The sequence below is a fragment of the Phyllobates terribilis genome, unplaced genomic scaffold (genome assembly GCF_046119375.1).
Source record: "Phyllobates terribilis strain yellow unplaced genomic scaffold, ASM4611937v1 Scaffold_3__8_contigs__length_932513732, whole genome shotgun sequence".
In the NCBI taxonomy this organism is placed as follows: Eukaryota; Metazoa; Chordata; class Amphibia; order Anura; family Dendrobatidae; genus Phyllobates; species Phyllobates terribilis.
Genome location: NW_027362763.1, coordinates 142,104,347 through 142,126,265, shown reverse-complemented (window position 1 = coordinate 142,126,265; position 21,919 = coordinate 142,104,347). Strand labels below are relative to the sequence as shown.

General features: G+C 41.6%; 1 protein-coding gene across 4 annotated transcripts in view; it reads left to right on the top strand.

Annotated features, from left to right (window-relative positions):
- Positions 1–21,919, top strand: part of ASAP2 (ArfGAP with SH3 domain, ankyrin repeat and PH domain 2) — a 238,801-nt gene that overhangs the window by 95,653 nt on the left and 121,229 nt on the right. For all 4 annotated transcript variants that reach the window (XM_073674184.1, XM_073674180.1, XM_073674182.1 and 1 more), the window contains 3 exons: positions 5,115–5,164; positions 9,874–10,003; positions 12,512–12,597. In XM_073674184.1, the coding sequence (XP_073530285.1) occupies positions 5,115–5,164; positions 9,874–10,003; positions 12,512–12,597 (266 nt within the window). The remainder of the gene's footprint in view (positions 1–5,114; positions 5,165–9,873; positions 10,004–12,511; positions 12,598–21,919) is intronic.

Here is a 21,919-nt window from a genome sequence, read left to right as displayed (position 1 = left end):
TATGTGTGTGTGTGTGTGGTATATGTGTGTGTATATATACAGTTATATGAAAAAGTTTGGGCACCCCTATTAATCTTAAGCTTAATGTTTTATAAAAATTGGTGTTTTTGCAACAGCTATTTCAGTTTGATATATGTAATAACTGTTGGACACAGTAATGTTTCTGCCTTGAATGAGGTTTATTGTACTAACAGAAAATGTGCAATCTGCATTCAAACAAAATTTAACAGGTGCATCAGTATGGGCACCTCACCAGAAAAGTGACATTAATATTTAGTAGATCCTCCTTTTGCAAAAGTAACAGCCTCTAGTCGCTTCCTGTAGCTTTTAATGAGTTCCTGGATCCTGGAGCATGGACAGCCCTCTTCAAATGATCCCACAGATGTTCAATGATATTCAGGTCTGGGGACTGGGATGGCCATTCCAGAACATTGTAATTGTTCCTCTGCATGAATGCCTGAGTAGATTTGGAGTGGTGTTTTGGATCATTGTCTTGCTGAAAGATCCATCCCCTGCATAACTTCAACTTTATCACTGATTCTTGAACATTATTGTCAAGAATCTGCTGATACTGAGTGGAATCCATGCGTCCCTCAACTTTAACAAGATTCCCGGTGCCGGCATTGGCCACACAGCCCCAAAGCATGATGGAACCTCCACCAAATTTTACTGTGGGTAGCAAGTGTTTTTCTTGGAATGCTGTGTTTTTTTGACGCCATGCATAACGCCTTTTTGTATGACCAAACAACTCAATCTTGGTTTCATCAGTCCACAGGACCTTCTTCCAAAAAGAAATTGGCTTCTCCAAATGTGCTTTTGCATACCTCAGCCGACTCTGTTTGTGGCGTGCTTGCAGAAACGGCTTCTTTTGCATCACTCTCCCATACAGCTTCTCCTTGTGCACAGTGCGTTGTATAGTTGACCGATGCACAGTGACACCATCTGCAGCAAGTTGATGCTGCAGCTCTCTGGAGGTGGTCTGAGGATTGTCCTTGACTGATCTCACCATTCTTCTTCTCTGCCTTTCTGATGTTTTTCTTGGCCTGCCACTTCTGGCCTTAACAAGAGCTGTCCCTGTGTTCTTCCACTTCCTTACTATGTTCCTCACAGTGGAAACTGACAGGTTAAATCTCTGAGACAGCTTTTTGTATCCTTCCCCTGAACAACTATGTTGAATAATCTTTGTTTTCAGATCATTTGACAGTTGTTTTGAGGAGCCCATGATGCCACTCTTCAGAGGAGATTCAAACAGGAGAACAACTTGCAAGTGGCCACTTTAAGTAGCTTTTCTCATGATTGCATACACCTGGCTATGAAGTTCAAAGCTCAATGAGGTTACAAAACCAAAAAAAGTGCTTTAGTAAGTCAGTAAAAAGTAGGTAGGAGTATTTAAAACAAGAAAATGATAAGGGTGCCCATACTTATGCACCTGTCAAATTTTGTTTGAATGCAGATTGCACATTTTCTGTTAGTACAATAAACCTCATTTCAAGGCGGAAACATTACTGTGTCCAACAGTTATTACATATATCAAACTGAAATAGCTGTTGCAAAAACACCAATTTTAAGAAAACATTAAGCTTAAGATTAATAGAGGTGCCCAAACTTTTTCATATAACTGTATGTATATATATATATATGTGTGTGTGTATGTACATACATGCATGCATGCACTACCTTTCAAAAGTTTGGGGTCACCCAGACAATTTTGTGTTTTCCATGAAAACTAATACTTTTATTTATCAAATGAGTTGCAGAATGATTAGAAAATATAGTCCAGACATTGACAAGGTTAGAAATAATGATTTTTATTAGAAAGAATAATTTTCTCCTTCAAACTTTGCTTTCATCAAAGAATGCTCCCTTTGCAGCAATTTCAGCATTGCCGACCTTTGGCATTCTAGCAGTTAATTTGCTGAGGTTATCTTGAGAAATTTCCCCCCATGCTTCCTGAAGCCCCTCCCACAAGTTGGATTGGCTTGATGGGCACTTTTTGCGTACCATATGGTCAAGCTGCTCCCACAACAGCTCAATGGGTTTGAGATCTGGTGACTGCGTTTGCCACTCCATTACTGATAGAATACCAGCGGCCTGCTTCTTCCCTAAAATAGTTCATGCATAATTTGGAGGTGTGCTTTGGGTCATTGTCCTGTTGTAGGATGAAATTGGCTTCAATCAAGCGCTGTCCACAGGGTATGGCATGGTGTTTCAAAATGGAGTGATAGCCTTCCTTATTCAAAATCCCATTTACCTTGTACAAATCTCCCACTTTACCAGCACCAAAGCAACCCCAGACCATCACATTACCTCCACCATGCTTGACAGATGGCGTCAGGCACTCTTCCAGCATCTTTTCAGTTCTGCGTCTCACAAATGTTCTTCTGTGTGATCCAAACACCTCAAACTTTGATTCGTCTGTCCATAAAACTTTTTCCAATCTTCCTCTGTCGAATGTCTGTGTTCTTTTGCCCATATTAATCTTTTCCTTTTATTAGCCAGTCTCAGATATGGCTTTTTCTTTGCCACTTTGCCCTGAAGGCCAGCATCCCGGAGTTGCCTCTTCACTGTAGACGTTGACACTGGCGTTTTGCGTGTACTATTTAATGAAGCTGCCAGTTGAGGAGCTGTGAGGCGTCGATTTCTCAAACTAGAGACTGTAATGTCCTTGTCTTGTTGCTCAGTTGTGCAGCGGGGCCTCCCACTTCTCTTTCTACTCTGGTTAGAGCCTGTTTGTCCTCTCCTCTGAAGGGAGTAGTACACACCGTTGTAGGAAATCTTCAGTTTCTTGGCAATTTCTCACATGGAATAGCCTTCATTTCTAAGAACAAGAATAGACTGTCGAGTTTCACATGAAAGTTCTCTTTTTCTGGCCATTTTGAGAGTTTCATAGAACAAACAAATGTAATGCTCCAGATTCTCAACTAGCTCAAAGGAAGGTCAATTTTATAGCTTCTCAAATCAGCCAAACCATTTTCAGCTGTGCTAACATACTTGTGCAAGGGTTTTCTAGGGTTTTCTAAACATCCATTAGCCTTCTTACACAGTTAGCAAACACAATGTACCATTAAAACACTGGAGTGGTGGTCATTGGAAATGGGCCGATATACACCTATGTAGATATTGCAATAAAAACAAGATGTTTGCAGCTAGAATTGTTAATGTGGTGAATGACTATGTATAGAGTGTATTTCTGATTCATTTAATGTTAGCTTCATTGAAAAAAATTTGCTTTTCTTTCAAAAATAATGAAATTTCTAAATGACTCCAAACTTTTGAGCGGTAGTGTAATATATTTTCTGTTATTAATAATGGTTCATTCATTTATTAACTTGTATTGGAATTTAGACCAGTTTAAAACTGTTATTATAAATATATTTTTAAAGAGTCTTTTTAAGTTTTATTTCATGAATCAATATTACGGTGGAAAATAAGTAACTTTGTAATATGTGTTATCAGAGAAATTTTCTTCTTTCTTCTCCTGGACTGACAATTCATTCTCAAAATTCTCAATGCACGGGTAAAATCTGTGTTCAGTGAAGACAGAATGTTACATTACTGAGATAGGAGATGGCAGCTGGTGCCGATAAGATTCTATGTACAAGGGAAAGGGAGGAGGGAGGAGCTTCGCCTCCAGCTCCTCCTTAGGGTGCTTTCACATTGCGTTTTGTGTCCCCATTGGGGCATATGTCCGAAATCCCCTGCAAAATGAGGTCCGGACGAATGTGTTGGCGGGACCATAGACTGTAGTGGTGACAGCAGAGCGAACGTGTGCTCTGACATACACCATTTTCGGGACTGTACGTCTACAGGAGGCAGACACCCAGATGCAGTCTACTACATCTGAGTATCCGCCTCCTGTAGGCGTACAGTCCCGAAAATCGTGAATGTCAGAGCACACGTTCGCTCTGCCATCACCATTACAGTTTATGGCCCTATCGCCGCATGCGTCTGGACCTTATTTTGTGGGGGATTTCGGACGTGGACACAGAACCTCAATGTGAAAACACCCTAAGGAGGAGCTGGAGGCGAAGCTCCTCCCTTCTCCCTTTCCTTTGTACATAGAATCTTATCGGCACCAGCTGCCATCTCCTCTCTCAGTAATGTAACATTCTGTCTTCACTGAACACATTTTACTTGTGAACTGAGAATTTTGAGAATGAACGATCAGTCCAGAAGATAAGATATTTTTTACAAAGTTTCTTATTTTCATGCATACTATTGATTTATGAAATAAAAATTAAAATGACTATTACACGTTAAGTTCTAGGATTTTCTAAAACAAATAACCACTATTACAATGATATCACCATTTTACTGCAATGATTTGTTGTTACTAATTATTAGTCATTTATGAAGAAGGTAGAGCTGGAGTTGAAATTGTGGCTTACCAACTGTGCAGCCCGTCCTGAATGCTGCAGCGGTGCTCATGTGCGGCCTGCACTCCATTCACTGTCTATGGAGCTGTTGGAAATAGCCAAGCACAGCGCTCTGCTGCCCAATAGACAATGAATGAAGTGGAGTCCAAGCATGCGCACCTCTGCTTCACTTAGGACGGGGTCCCAGAGCTCCATTCTAGATATGATCGTGGTCCCAGCGATCAACCAGTTCTACCCTATCCTATAGATAGGGGACAAGTTCACTTTTTTTTTAGTAATATCCCTTTAATATCAAAGCTTCCTTTTTTAAATTAAACCATAATGAGCTAAGGAAAAACATTCTTTATTGCACAGAATCCATATTATGCTCCATTTTAATATCCCTTACCAGCAATTTGGCAGGACAGGGGGGGCGTCTATTTAGTGGTATATTAATATTGAGGGAGGAGATTAAATAATAAATTCAAATAGTTTTAGCTCTTGAAGTAATAATCCTTAGTGCGGAGATTACAGAATTATTATTTTTATGACTGACTTTGGAGGATTTACCCGTAGTCTAGTCTTCAAGTCCTTAGGAATTATTGGAATCCTTGACTAAATCCTGGATTTTCTGCCTTCCCAATCAGAGAGATATCCAATTTCAGATTCCTCTCCGGATATAACCTATAGCTGTGTATATGGATTACGCCTTTCACCTCCTGACTCTTTATGACTCGGTTCTATCACATTGTTTTGCAGGACTTGAAGAAGCCTTTCGATAAAGCCTGGAAAGACTACGAAACAAAAGTGTAAGTTATTAACTAACTGTATCGAACTGGTAATATGTCCATTCATCTTCCTCTTTATCTCTGTGTTGTCTTCTGTTGTGTGTCCATGGATTATATCTATATTCTGGCACTAGGTTAAAAACAATTCGTTCCTCGCAAACTTTCATCCTGGTAGGGTCTGCAGGCTTTGTAGCTGTAGAGTACTGTAGAAAAGTCACCATTTGTAATTGCTGGATTCTCGGGTGACGATCTCGCAGACACTGTACAATCTCCGGGTCTTCCCTATCGCTTACATGATTACATGTTTGAACTCTAGGATAAGTCAGGGGTGGACAAATTTTAAGGTGCCCATACATATTTAAAAAAAAAAAAAAAGTCAGATCTCATCTCATGGCAGTCGGAGTTGGGGGAGGGCGAGAGCTGACATAACTTTGAGTTGAGATCTGGAAGGGTTTGCAATGATACATAACTGCAACTCGATGCATATATTATTACAAACACTTCCAGATCTCATTTCACAGTGCTGTCATTCTCCCCACACACTGACTGCCGTGAGAGGAGATCTGGAAGTGTTTGTAATGATACATAACTCAGGTCTGCTGCATCACTACACAGTAGCTACAGAGATCAATAAGGAGAGGAGGGCATGTTCTTTTCTCCCCTGCATGACTCCCAGAATGAGCTTACTGACAGACTCTCGGAGAGTTAAAGGGATTGTTGTCTTTCAATTAGGTTTCTATCCCAACTGCAGTTGTTCTATGAAAAATCAAATCACACTGAACTCCTTTACCCTGGGTCCACCAGTGAGTATCCGCTGCTTTTCCCGGTGCCTGGCATTTGCTACGGCATTTGCGCGGCAGTCAATCAGTGAGCTCAGTGGCTCTGAAGGGGGCGTTCTGTCTACACTGGCAGAGCTGCTGATATCCCTTATTTGCTGCCTCGCTGTCAAGGTGAAGTCAGTGCTGCAGCCAATGCCAGACATCAGGAGGCGCGGCGGAGACTAGCAGGTGGACCCGGGGAAGGTGAATGCAGCGCGCTTTGTTATTTTAGAACAAACTAAGCCTGGAGAGAAACTTAATTGAAAGGGAACAACCCGTTCAACTCATTCTGCAGCAAGTAATGTGCAGTGAAACTAAAAAATCTTCATTTTGTATTTATTGTATGTAAATGTGCATATTTAATGTTTCATAATTGGGATGTAATTTCTATTTTGGCCAGACCTTCTTGTCACTGTCCATTAAATTCTTCATAATCAGGAGCCCATCCTCATCCTATATTAGCCTTATAAATCTAGAACCATGTGGCTTTTGTTTTAGGAAGTCAGCAGGTCGCAGGGTGTTTCATAATTACATTGTGCTTTATGTACAAGCGTCCATCAGCGAAACCAGCCAATATTGTATTTTTCAGGCAAAAAACGCCCATGACCAACATATGACCCTATTTTTATTCACTAGGGACCAGTTAACATCACAGCTCACTAGACACATGTAATGGGTCAGAAATTGGCCACTAACCCTTTTAATTCCATTATCTGCTCTGTTTTTTTTTTTTTTTTTTGTGAGTTTAGAATATTTTGCCTAAAAGTGTGAAAGAACTAATCAGGATGGAATATAAATGGACAAAAAAATGTGCGAACTGTTATTACCGAGCATAAAAGAAAATTGCAAATAATGCAAATCCCAAACTCGCAGTTAATTGCATGTAAAATCCTATAATTCTCTATTGGGTTCTTGGAGATTTACTAATATTTAACACTTTTTTTTTTACCAAATATGAGATAGCAAATCAAGAGGAAGAGAAAGGCAGTAATTGTCATCTAATGTCCGTGCTCCTTCTCTGCTGTCAGATCAGGGTGATCTGAGAATTATCAGACAGAATGATCACTAGGGAAGTGCTGAATGGACTCCAGTTACGAAATGTGTCCCAGCAGCTGGCCGGTCACACACAATAGGTGTTATGTGGCCATGATAATTGGTGGAAATTGTTCCATTCAGTGTTAAGGACGGTCCTTGGAGAGTGAGGGAACAATCTTGGTTGGCCCCATTCCCTTTGTTAGAGGTTGGAGAGAACTGAGCAGGACCTATCTGTGAGGGGGAACTGTATCGTTAGCAAACAACCTATTGGGAACTGATCCTAGGGTCTTGAAAGGAACATGGAAGAGTAAACACTAGGGGTTGTAGAACCAGGTACAATAATGGGGAACCCATATTACTCTTTGTTATGAGGTCCCCCTCTCTTCCCTATATGTAGATATGACCGATATCTTCCATTGGTCCTTTGAAGGGACCTACAGCTCAAAGGATGAAGTTTTAAAATAGCATGTGCAATATATTAAAGGCGTAACTAGAGTCTGAAGGGCAGGGTGCAAAATTTGGACCTGGGCCCCCACACAACGTTGGTCAGCTGTATGCGTTCTAGAACCTATAAAAACATGCATATTTGCGCCCCATGTAATAATGTCCCCCATTCTTGTGTCCTTCCTGTAATAATGTCCCCCATTCTTGTGTCCTTCCTGTAATAATTTTCCCTGTCCTGGGCCCCTTCCTGTAATATCCCCCATCCTGGCCTCTACCAGTAATAATGTTCACTTCCTGGGCCCTTCCTGTAATAATGCTCCCCTTCATCCTGCACAATGTCCCTCATCCTGAGCCTTTTCCTAGTATAATGTCCCCCATCCTGGGCCTCTTCCAGCAATAATGTCTCTCATTCTCCTCCATCACATTTTAAAAATAAACAAACGATTATACTTGCCTTCCCTTGCTCCCACGACGCACGCCATCTTCTTCTATAGCCAGCGCCGAAGCCCACAGCTGACTTGAACATGCCGGCACGGGCCGCGCATGACATCCCTGCCATGTTCTTCCCACGACATGTTGCTGGCTTCTGATTGGTTGGTGGAATGCATTGCCATGTAGGGATTTGACTGGTCTCTGCACCGCAATACATTTCAGCTTAATGTGCATCTGAGGATGCACATCTACGTAGGTGCTGGCGTTGGCGGATCGCCCTACCACACAGGCCCAGGTGCAGAGGGTTCGGCATGTCAGCGCCAAGTCTCCCTAGGTTCGCTTGACATCATGTCATGTTGGTCCTGCAGCCCCTAATTGACTGTTTCACTCTCTTTTCCATCTGACATGATTGACATCCAGAGGTGGTCAGGGAGCCGCAGCATTCTCTCACTTTTTCCGGATGTGTGTTTCATCCGAAGGGAGTGACGGTAAGGCTGAAGCTAACTGGTTGGCTGCAGGACTTGCGTGACATAATGTCACGTCAGCCCGGGGAGACCCAACATCACAGGTACGGCATCGGCGGTGAGTCCAGTTTGTTTTTATTTTACATGGGGGGGGGGGTGGATGTAGCAAATAAGAAGGGGTTGACCGAGTAGTGGACAACTTCAAGTATCCAATCCATGACTTGGCTGCTGAACCAGGTCCTGCGAATCGTTTTGCTAATTTCTACTTTAAGTTTACCACAAAGCAAAAAACATCATTACTGAAATGCTGCTCACCAAGAATGGTAGCGAAGGAGCTGTCATCAAGCAGAACCTATAAAATCCACTAAGGAGAAGTTCACAGAAAGAAAAATAAACAGTTTCTGCCTAAAGGGAACCTGGTATACTGAGCATGATGTCCGACCTATGCGTAACATGGGTCAACGGGCTGAGCAGACTGATACAAAGACTACTGCGTTTTCATTGAAAGCCTAGTTTGAAGATCGGGTCAGGGACTGTAGAGAGAGACGAGACTAGTCCTGCGCAGCCTCCAGCCGGCTTCTCCCCGCCCCACTCCAGGTGATTGACAGGTTTCTCCTTATGTGCAAGTATAAAAAGAGCAAGAATTTTGCCCTTTCCCTGTATGTGTCTTACATGTATATCACTTGTCGGGTACTTGGTTATGGAGATGCCATCAGAGACAGGATTACAATGATGGCCAACACCTCTATACACAGCTGTTAACACAGGATCCACCAGTCACAAAAGGCGATGTCACAGCACCCCTGCTCCTCCTCCCTTCACAATCCCCTTTGCACACGCTCATTAGTCACTTCAAGAGAAAAAAAACGGTATATTGCCAGAATTGTACTGATCTGAAGAATCGCTCTGACAGTTAATAATTTAATGTTCTTAGAAAAGTATTCAAGTTATTGCTCTTGGAAGAAGAGAAAACAAAAATTAAAGTGCAAAAATGAAAATTGACTCCGACAAGATAAAAAAATAAAGTGCAACTTACACTGGATCTTTTGCCATAAAACTTCATATCAATTTGCTCTGCTCCTCCATGCGATCGGAAGATCAGACACCGGTTCCTTTTAAGGATGATGATGTTGATGATACGTATGGAGGTACCGCAGCAAAGAGTCTGGGTTTTTTCATGTTATTGTTACTAGTGCTTTCATTCCACAGAACGCTCCGCCAGGTTTTGATCTTCTGTATCACTGATGGCGACTGTTGTGTAAAAGCCTTTATGTAACACAAAGGATTCCATGTTCATACCAAAGTGAGTCACGCTAGGAAAACACAGCGCAGAGCACTCACTCACTCATCGGCCATTGTTCCTTTTCTCTTTTACTTGGTAGTAAACCTTTAATGCGTCTGTCCCGGTACATTCTCCTATATTCTCATGTAGACTACAATGGCGGAGATCAGGCCACTTCAAAGTTTTCGTGTTCTGAAATTTGTGGTCGTGAGGTTGTTGCTTCTTTAAGTTTTTTTTTTTTAATTCTCTTACTAGGACTAAAATAGAAAAAGAAAAAAAGGAGCATGCAAAGTTACACGGGATGATTCGCACCGAGATCAGTGGTGCTGAAATAGCCGAGGAGATGGAAAAAGAGCGACGCTTCTTTCAGCTGCAGATGTGCGAGGTAACATGACTTGTCATGGAGGTCTCCTGTATGACTTTCTCATCACTTTCTGTAACAATAAAGTAGTCACGTGGCTCATATTTTGTGTTCTGACTGCTATTACAGAGATATTATGTTTGGTAGTTTGACATTTGGACAACCCCTTCTTAGATGCCCGATTAAAACAAGAAAAGCTTATGCTTGACTCTTGTATTTGAGTCGTTCCTGGAATGTCTGCTCTGTAGTTCCCAATACTTGCGTGACATTGTCATGTAAGCACTGCTGTCAATCATTTTGTGACCGGTTATTCACATCTTAGCAAGTTAGCATCTATCTACTGGTAATCTGACAAATGAGACCTCCATTAATCCCAAGAGCGAGGCTCTTTTAGTGGAGCGATGAGTGTGACCACTCTATTCATTGTCTATAGGACTACTGGAGATCGCTGAACTCTGTAGTCTCCAGCAATTCTATAAACTGTGAATGTGCATGCATGACCATGGCTCTATTGAAACTGGTCCCTTCAGAGGAGCTCCTTCATCGGGAGCATTGGGAAGCCTATCGGTGGGATCTCGAGCAATTAGCATGTTATCTTGCCAAGATGAAGATAACCTTTTAATGCCTTGAGATTCAGTGACTTTTTTTCCTTATTTCATAAGTTTGGTTGCGCCGTTCCCTGTTGTCTTGGAGTTTAGCACCTTAGTCCCTGGTATCCAGTAGCTGAGCGTACCCCAAGTCTTGGAGTCCAGAAGTTCAATGCCAAAATCCTCGTCTAGTATTTCAGCTCCTTAAAGGCTGTCAGTCAAGCAGGAGGAGGCGATGCTAGGTGGGAAATAGAGCTGGAGTGACAGAGGCTTCAGATCTACCATAGCTCTTCAGCCTCATTTGAATATCAATTAAAATGAGGCTTCAGACCTACCATAGCTCTTCAGCCTCATTTGAATATCAATTAAAACTCTGATTGCTCAGTAACAGAGGAGCTGACTGGCCATGTAAAGGTATTGCTGGACCTGTCTTTAAAAGGGCTACATACGCATATAATTTAGGTGGTGAAATCCTGCTGATAGATTTCCTTTAAAGTGCACCTGTTAGCAGGATTGTGCTCAGTAAACCACATACACTGTCAGGTGGGTGACATTACACTGATTAATATGATACCTGCAGTGATGAAATCCGTCCTGTGGTTCTTGTGTAATCAGTTTGGAGATAATGATATGCTCGTGCTTCAGGGCTTCCTGTGGGGGCACGCTCTCTGGTTCTCTGCTTACATAATCATCTGTATGCTCCAACAACAGCTCACTGTGCTGTCACTGACCTGCCTCCTATTTTACCTAGCCCCTCACTACTTGATGCATTATATAAAATAGGAGGCAGGTGAGTGAAGGCACAGTGAGCTTTCATAAGAGCATACAGATGAATATGTAAGCAGAGCAGCAGATAGTTCCCCCCCACAGGCCGCCCCGGAGCACGAGCATATCATTATCTCCAAACTGAAAGTAAAGATTACACAAGAACCACAGGACGGATTTCATCCACCAAGGTATCATATTAATCAGTGTAATGTCGCCCACCTGACAGTGTATGTAGTTTACTGAGCACATGGTGTGCTTTAAATGCATATATTGGGGCTAAAAATCATTTTTGCCATTGGGTTTCGAAAAAAAAAAAAAAAATACACCTCTTTGGCTTTTACATGTTTTGTTTCCCTACACATTCTACTTTGATGTGGTCTGCGGTTATAAATCAGCTGATAGGAGCTATTAAAAAAAAAAAAAAAAAAAAAAATACAAATAAGAGTTACAAACTCCCTTATCAGATCGTGATAGTGAGCTCACTGACGGATCCACAGTTATCTCATTCTGCAGCCAGAAATATACCTTGCAATACGGAGGCTGTAGAAAGCAAATGGTTTAAAATTTCTAATAAAACCCAATTGCAAAAATGATTTTTAGCCTCAAATACATGCATTTAAGTAAAAAAAAAAAAAAAAAAAAAAAATGTCTCAAAGTTGGACAACCCCTTTAAGAATAACATTATAAGGTGAATTTCTTCTAGATCTTTTTAATACTAAAGGGGTCTATTTGGTGAATAGAAAGAGGCAGGATTTAGGGGTCTAAAGCTGGAACATTATGCACCAGCAATTATTAATACTGAATTTCCTTTTGAACTTCCAACAAAAGTGTATGAACTTTTTTTTTAAAAAAGAAATGGATGGAAAATGTTCTATTTTTTTTTTCTGGTGTCTTGGCTTTGTGCTGTACTTTAGCATAATAATGTCCTTTTGTGTGGTGCATTTCCTCTTTTATTTGCCCAGCGGTTGCCCAGGTAATAAGGAGAGCTGTCTAGCGTTGTCACTTTATAACAATATTGCACATCCATGCGTGTAACAATAGGTCCCCAGATCTCCTGCTTGTCGCTTGTGATCATCCTTTCGGGGGTTGATGAAATGTAACGAGAATTTCTTGTGTTGCAAAAAAAAAACAAAAAAACCTTGAGTTAAAATGTTCTTTCATGTTTCCCGTCTGACAGTACCTGCTGAAAGTCAACGAAATAAAGATCAAGAAAGGAGTGGATCTGCTGCAGAATTTAATTAAGTACTTCCATGCCCAGTGCAAGTAAGTGGCGCTTTCCTCACCTCCTTCCTGGACTGGCGCTTATTCGGTTCATTCAATTCCTAAAGAGAAGGTTTGTCCAGATTTCATCCCTGGTAGAAAGCTGCACGTGAGAAATGGCAGTAGGATGACCGAAATGCGTCATGTTCTCCAAGCCAAATTTGCTCTTCATTTCTTTCCAGGATTAGAAAAAATGTATTGCTGCAATACTAGACACAGGCCAGGCACTATAGAGGTCATTTTTGTAACCTGCTTCTAATTATATTAATATGACTTAAAGATCTTTCCTTGTATATGTTCCCAATAAAAAAGTGTTCTAATGAATGATAATAGTCAAATCAAATCGGTGCTAATAGATACACCCAGTTGTCATTTTTACTTAGACACTTCCAGGAAGAATAACAGAGTAACAGATTACCTGGAATTTTGATTCTTGGGGAAGTCAAGTATTTAAAATGAAAACGTTTGTTATAGTAACGGACAAGGAAAAGGGGATAGTTGGCTGTAGATTTCTCCTTGTCCAAAATATGCTTATAAGGGCTCATTCACACATCCACTTTTTCCAAGAAAAACGGGCCGATTTATTCTGATCAGAATTTGATCAGAGTTTAATAAGGGTTTGGTCCGAGTGTCATAAAAAAAAAAAAAAAGTTTCTCCACCATCCTGACCGTCCTCAAAAATCATATCACCCTCGGATGCCGTCCCAGTGCGGCACGATTTTTTTTCACGGACACAGTGACTTGCGTTTCCGATTTTGATCCGATCCTCGGATAGCACTCATACGTGAAAATTGGAAGTCTTAATGAGCCCTAAATGAACATTTTGTTACTTTGTCACAGACAGACACACATTCACATTGTTATTCTACGATAAACCTCAAAATCCACGTATAAGTATAGAAGTTGAGAAAAAAAACTATCACTGGAGGTATGTTTTATTCATGGAGCAAACTTTGGAGCAATTGTGTTTTACTAGCAAAGAATGTAATTCCCCCAGCCTGGTCCGCCCAAGATTGGGACGATTACAGATATTGATTGCGCTGGTTAAGCTGTACAAACTTGTAGGGGGAAACTTACCAGTGTGAATTTTGGATGTCATAGTCTGTACTTCCACCCAAAAAATTACATTGATTTTCAGAACATATTATTGAGGCTGAATTTTGAGTGCGTGTACAAGACATGGCCTTCTAATTAGAGTAAGATACCCAAAAGGGGTTGTCCATATCTGGGGCATTTTTGGCATATTTCGACAGAATAATCCTAAATGTCTGATAGATGGGGGGGTCCAAGTTCATAGACACGCCCCTAGTGCACTTTCAGCCTGATTTGCATATGGCTTCTACTCTTGATTTCTCAGGACTGGCACATCGGATCTCTGCAAAATAAAGTATCATTTTTATAAGGGACAAGCACCTATATTGTCATACCTCTCTCTTATCCGCTCAGTCGAGTACGACAGTCGGTCATTCTATTGATCATCGCTCTCCAGGAAGTTCTATTCCATGTTGGTTCTTTCTGTTCACCAATGGACATTCCCATGTTGCTCTTGATGGTGTCTATCCAGCGTATTCTTGGATTTCCTCTTCTTGTGCCACTTACCGATCCAAGCATGATTTCTTTTTCCAAGACAATGTGGTCAAAATAATCTAATTTTTGTTTGGTTATCTTGGCTTCCAGTGACCGTTTTGGCTTGACTTGGTCCAAGATGTCTCTGTTGGTGATCCATGCTGTCCATGGAATCCGTTGAAGTCTCCTCTAGTTCAAATACGTCAATTTTCTTCCTGTCGACCTTGAGTGTCCAGGTTTCACATCCGAATGTTGCTATTGTGAAGACAATTGCATTGACCAATCTGCATTTGGTAGTGAGGGCGATGTCTCTGCTCTTCCAGACCTTGTTCATGCCAACCATTACTTCCCATCCAAGTGCCATGTGTCGTTTGACTTCAGGTGTGCAGTCACCATCGCAGTTGATCTTGGAACCAAGGAATATGTAATTGTCAACCACTTCTATCTCCTGATTGTTGACCGTTTGCGCTATTGTCATGATCTTTGTTGTCATGACTTTCAGATAGAACCCGAATTTCTCATTCTCTTCTTTTAACCTGCAAAATAAGTTTTTCCAAATCCTTCTTGTATAGCCTTACCACTGCTTCACTAAACTTAAGTAAAGTAATACTTGGTGTAAACTTAATCTAGACTGTCTGTCTAAAGATGCTTCAAATTTACCGCTCGAGTCTATTTGATTAAATATGGAGCATTTTAAGGCTATACAGTTTTAGTAAATCAGTCCCATGTTTTCAATTTCTGGTGTTTTTTTTTTTGTTGCTATTTTTCACTTGTTTATCCACATAAAAAAGCTCTCACAAGTCCTTTTTTGTTTTCTACTGTTCACTTTTCAGCTTTACTGTGTAGACTGGGACAGAGTCTGCAGATGCCTGGGGAAGGGGATTGTCGTCACCTTCCCGAATTTACTCATTCGTTGCAGCTGCCATAAAGCACATACTACCTACTGTATGTGTATACAGAGTATGCAGGTAGTGTCTCTCCAAAATATGCTGCCCCCCCCCCAGGGAGGATGAAAAATACATTATTTCTAGGTTTAGTTCAGTAGATAAAATGTTGATGCTAAAAATGTGGTGTACGGAGTCACTGTCTCTATAACGAGCAGAGAAGAAATGCGGGCCAAGTCATTACACCGGAAACCTGTTGTGAAGGTCAGGGGGAGCCGATAGTGCGAGGCGGCCGTATCCCGCAGACTCCGATTATATAACGGCTGCTGTTATTTCTGCTCATGTGAGAAATCGTCAGATATGTGACTATTTCACCTGTGTGAAGACAAGTATAAAAATACCCTGGTGTGAATGTATTAATAGTGCAGGGAAATATCACATATATAACAGCATTTCCTTGTCTTCCTGTGTCAAAGCCTTAAATCAACCACTACGGTCTGATAAGGGATTTTTGTGTCAATTTCTCAAATTTCTTTCTTTTTTTATTTTTAAACGATTTTACTAGTAAGGCTAATACTTTGGATAATGGTCTTTAAGGGGTTGTTCGGTGAAAACAAGTTATCTTGATAACTTGTTGATTAGTGGTGGGTCCGACCACTAGGATCTGCACCAATTGGCAGGCAGAATGGGGACCATTTATCCCCTTTAAAAAAAATGGAGCGGTAGTGTGCATGCTCAACCGGCACTCAGTTCATTCCCTATGGAACTGACGAGTGCTGCGCTCTGCTTTTTTCGGCAGGCCCATAGAGAGTGAATGGAGCGGCGTTCGAGCATCCGAGCTGCCTCTCCCATTTTGTAGTGGGGCTCTCTTGATCGGCACAGGTTCCAATCCAGCTTTACATTAACATGGTCAGTCCATTCTGCCATTACTGAGAAATCAGCTTTTGAATTGATATGCAAATGAGGCTGAAGAGCTATGGTAGATCTGAAGCCTCTGGCACTCCAGCTCTATTCCCCGCCTAGTGCCACCACCTCCTGCTTGACTGACAGCCTCTATTCTCTGTCCATCAGTCATGCAAAAGGAGGCACCTTTGCGGTGAATAGAGCTGGAGTGACAGAGGCTTCAGATCTACCATAGCACTTGAGCATCATTTGAATATGAATATTAAATCTGGCTTTAAAGGAATGCTGTGTGATAAATAACGCAGCATGTGAGTAATGTTTACATGATGGACATTCTCATTCTTAGCTCATTGTGAAGAGCATAGGGGGCAGAACCCAATGGTTACCACTGCAGCCGAGGGCCTGCTGAAGACCCCCATTGCAGTCATCTTGGTTCTCCTGTGAAGACGCAGGCTTGAGTTTCATAGGAGACCATGATATACTGGAATGATCTTCTATCGTAAAAGCCTTGTATATAGTGAGAGCTTGAAAGGATTAAAAAATGGAAAAAAATAAATAAATCAAAAGCTGTTAAAAATGTAAAAATTTTAATCAACACCCCACCCCACATTAAAATCAAAGCAAATAATATATATGTTTGATATTGCTGCATCCATAAAACTCAAAGCATAAAATCCCATTGAGTAAAAGTCATAAAGAGAAAGAAAATTGAAACGCCAAAAGTATAGTTCTTCAGACACCACTACTCCCTAAAAAATGCAGTGATGCATTGTATGTATCGCAAATTGGTATCAATAAAACAATCTGCTGGCCACACAAAACACAGCCCAGCAAGGGAAGCATAAAGCATTACAGGTCTCAGAAAATGGCAACGCAAACTTTTTTTTTTTCTAAACTTCTAAATTTATTTTCGCCACTTAAATACAAAGAAAATCATACAAGTTTGGTATTAATGTAATCAATACTGACTTGAAGAATCGTCATGCCAGGTTATTTTGATCATAAAATGAACAACGTAAAATCAAAACGCCAAAAAACAATGTTGGCATTGCATTTTTATTTCATCCCACTTACAATTTTTTTCCCCTCAATTATCAGTATGTTTGGTCATATGTAATTCAAATCTACAATTAGTCCCACAAAAAAGCAAGCCCCATTTTTTCTATGGTGAATAAAAATTAAGAACAATTATGGCTCTTAAAAGTAGGCAAGGAAAAAAAGACTAAAGCACAAAAATGAGAAATTGTTGAAGGCGTTAAGGTCAGTGATTTGCTGTCCCCTGATATTTCTTTTATGTTCTGCTCACAGCTCCATCATTCACATTGTCAGGGATTTCAGTGTTTTTTAAATGGCACAATCAAAAATCCCAGATACCTGAAAAACCTAATTATAAAGCATTGGGATTTGGCAGGAGCCATTGAAAAAGTTCTGGAATGAATAGAGGCTAGGCTTTGACACACTGGCCAACATTACGGTTGGAATTATAGGGCTGTTTTAAGGCTCCCTCTGGAACACCCTTAACCCCACCCAGGAACATCCTAAATCGAATGAGAGCACACACTATTGGGTGAAGTTTAAAGGGGCTGACCAGTGAAACAAGTTATCACCTATCCATCAAATAGGTAATAACTTACTGACCGGCCACTGCAGGTCAGGCACCCGACGGCTGCTGCATTCTTTCCCTATGGGGCTGCACTCATCATTTTCCAACACCCATAGGGAATGAATGGAGCGGCGGTCATTAATGCACACAGCCGCTCCATTTAAATGGAGATAAATGTGCACCGTTCTTCCGATCGGTGCAGGTCCCAGCAGTCGCGCTCCCATACACGTTGCGGATAGGTGTTAGCTTGTTTTCTCTGGATAACACATTTAAATAAAGGATTCCCATTTTCCACTCAGGACAACCCTAAATTTGCCAGGATTGTATCTGAAAAGTCGGGACACTCTTGGCATATTTGGGATTTTTGGTAAGTGTGTTATGATGGTAATGAGCCCAATAATCTTGGAAAATAGATTGTATTTATATCAAATCCATGGTGGATTAAGAACAGGCTGCTTAGTAGTTCTACGCCGGCTCTGGAAGTGATGTCAACAAGTCCGCTGAAGTCCGGTAATTAGAAGAGCGCTTCTCCAATGTTGTTTTTTTTGTGATTTGCTCTTCTGATCACTTCACCCTTCTTGTAGTCGTAGCCTCCGGAGCTTGCGCCACTCTTTCAAGCAGGCTGTGCCGGATCCTTGAATGTGATAAAAGGGGAGTATGCTTCCACCTTAAAAACCATCCATGCCTAGAAAATAAGTTTATATATTTTTTTAAGCATACGTCAACCTCTTTAATGGGGTAATCCCATTTCCACATAGAGTATTGAGTGGCATCACATCTACAGATATTCACCGGATTGCATGTGCAAACGGTAGAAATCGTGTGCATGTCCTATTGTGATGAAGCTACAGAAGCAAGGACTTGGGGGAACTATATGCAGATGGGTAAGGAATTGGCTAAAAGATGGGAAACAAAGAATCGTCATAAATGGTACGCTCTCTAAATGGGACCTAGTCAGCAGTGGGGGGCCGCACAGGGACCTGTGCTGGGACCGATTATTCTTAACCTCTTTATTAATGACCTTGGGGATGGGATTGAGAGTAAAGTGTCAGTCTTTGCTGATGACACCTAACTATGTAGGATATTAAAATCTGATCTTGACATTACGATATTGCAGAATGATCTGGATAAGATGACTGAATGGGCAAACACTTGGCAGATGAGGTTTAATGTAGATAAATGTAGAGTAATGCACCTAGGAAGGAGTAATCCTATTGCTGCATACACATTAAATGGGAGTATACTCGGGACTACAGAACAGGAGAAGGACTTGGGTATTCTAGTTACTAGTAAGCTGAGCAGCAATACTCAATGTCAGGCAGCAGCCGCAAAAGCAAACAAGATTTTAGGATGTATAAAAAGAGAGAGAAAATCCCACAATCCCAACATATTGTATAAGTGGAGACGTATATACCTGTGGAGACGTGACACTTTATATATGATCAGAATCTTCTCAGTCACCAAAAAAATCCATCTCATGTAAAACATAAAATACAAGAGGAGGGGAGGAGGGGGATGCAGCTGCAGGTTGAAGACTTCTGATTGGCTTACCACATACAACACGAGTGTCACATGACCAGAGACATTTAATGTGGCTTTTTTTTTTTTGGAGTTGTAGGTATAGAGGTGAATGGAGAACAACTCTCAAAGGCGTCATATGGTGCCAAAAGTCCATATCTGGAGTTACTTAATCCATCTGAATGCTATGCAGTGTACGGCACTTGAGATGTTTTATTAAAGGAACCCTAGACTTAGAAATGAATGATCAAAGTAAACTTGAAATGTAGTTGACCTCACTCCAATATTTTCTACATGATCTGGAAACTTTCTTGTAGAAATCCTGTAGACAACACAAGGGTTAATCTACTGGTCTCTTCCATCTTTAGTTAGTGACCGACTCAGGGAATGTGGCTTAAAGGGGTTTTCCAATTTCGGAAAACTCTTCTTACCTGGCTGTAGTTTGTTAAAAAAAACAAAACACAAATAAACTGTTCTTTACTCATCCTTACCGGGTCCGGCACGGAGTCTTCACCACTGCTCTTTGTCTGTAATTGGCTGCAGCGCTGACCACCTCATGTGGCTGCTGCACTGTCAAATCAGTGAGCTCGGGCAGAGCTGCTGAGCTCATTGATTGGCTGCAGCGCTGTCGAAGGGACACCAGTTCTGCAGACCATAACAGGTACAGGAACTAGCGGCAGTGACTCAGCGCTGGACCTGGAGAGGGTGAGTAAAGCACAGTTTTTGTTTCCACCAAAAAATCCCTTGAGCTGTCTGTGTGTCCAACTACAGAGAGGATGGAGGGGGAGGCTCCTGGTTGCTCTCCATTACCAACCATGTGATAACAAGATTTAAAACTCTTCCGTGATCTTAAACCCTTAGACGACTGATTATAGTTAATAATGCATAATGGCGCAAACACAATGAGCTGCCTTTATTGCGACTGCCTCAATTATCGATTTAATAATAGCCTTACCAGGACTTGGAACGGTTCCTTAAAACTTGGAATGTCTTCTGGTTTCTTCTTCTAGTCTCTGTTACATAAATAATTTCGGAGCTGCCGCAGACTTAATTTTTTTTTTCTGTCTGAATGAGTTTTCCAGTAAAGGTCCCCATTCACCAGGTTGGTGCTCTGCTACATATATACATCGCAAGGCCATTGTGGCTAGTGAAGTCTCTGGTTTCTAGTTTGAAAGGGCGTTCTCAGGTTTGCATGCCTGGCTTTTTTTTTTAGAGGTCCCAACACGTACTTGTGAATCGGTCGACAGGTGTAGGGGTACTCGGATACCGGGATGGATGGGTTACTTCTGTGGGGATCACGGTTGGTCGGTTCCCGGTTCCGTTCCCTGGACCGTCAGTAAAGGGATGGGGGTCAGGATGATGGGAGTATTGTGTCCTGACGCCTCATGTGGTAACTGGTAAAATCGGTTACCAGCGCTGTGTATGGTTGCTGAGGTGATCGGCATACGGCTTGTACGAATGCTATAGGCCGTAATGTCAAAGTAGGCACACACACACATTAAGTCTTTGTTTCAGTACCTTTCTTTCACTGATATCCGGTAACAGGTACAGTTCAGGAGGGTAACCAGGTTTTCGGTGCAGGTAGAGATATTCACTCTGGGGATTTGTGAGGCCTCCTCTAACACTGTGTGCATTGTTTGGGATCAGTCCTGCCTTAAGCTGAACCTGCCACCTTTTACTTTCTTTGGGGTCCTTCTCCACAACTGACAATGAGGACCTTTCCTTGGGGCTACCAATTCTTTTTCTGGGCCCCTGGTCCTATACTTGGTCAAGTTTGGCAACTCTTTCCCCTTCTTCTTCAGGGGGAGTAGATCCTCCTGATCTGTCCGGGTTTTCTATGCTATTCCTGAATTAATAGCAATCTCGGACTCCGGTGTCCGGGTGAGCTAAAGGGATTATAGTTTTATCTTTTTCTTTTTCCTTCTAGCCTCCGTCCATCTCTCTAGGGCGCGTTCACAACACAGACCTGTTTCCTAGTTCAGGGCTTAACTGGTCCTCAGCCAACAGCTCTCTGTCTCTCTCCTCCTTCAACCGTCTCTAGACTAACTGCCGCTTTGCTGTCTCCCTGGAAACTGACTCCTCCCCTCAGACCTGGGGTGGAAGGTGTTGTGTGTCCGCAAGTGTACATCTCCCCCTGCACCTATGGATCCTGTGGTAATCCCTCGCAGGGGTGCCACATTCCCCCCTAGTTAACTTCAGTCCTCCGGGACTGAAACATTTTTTTTTTTTAACAAAGATAACATAACATTAACATTTATATTTGTAATTTGAACAGAGTCTCAAAAATAAAATTTACAAAAACCAGGGATAATGGGAAAGATGGATAACCAGTCCATACTACGCTAGTCGATTTGCTGCAAGCTGTTAAAGGGAAAGTGTTTTTGCCACCACCAATCCTGTGGCTTCGGTCCATTCTTAAAAAATTTTCAAAAAGTTTCAGACGTCCAAACAGGTAAAGTCTCTTTAGGCTTAAAGATTCAAATAGACTTAATAATTCACAATACACAACAAAACATTTACTACGTGTGCCTCGGCGCAAGGGTCCTAGGTACTGCAGGGGCCTCTCCCGGTCATAAGCACTGTAGGCCCTTTGGCCCTGGGGTCATCTATTGGCCAAGATTTTGCTCTCCCTAGACAGCTTCTTACGCCAACTCTACTCACCCCTTATTTTAAATTGGGTACCTGGTGTAACCTGTTTTGGTCTACTTGTCACCCTTCTATATACTGACTTTAACTACATATTTACATTTTTGAACCTATTTACATTTCCCACTTGTTATGGTTTACTCCCTGTATCTGAGTGGTGGGTGTCCAAAATTAATACGTGATGACCTCCGTAAAACTGGTATCC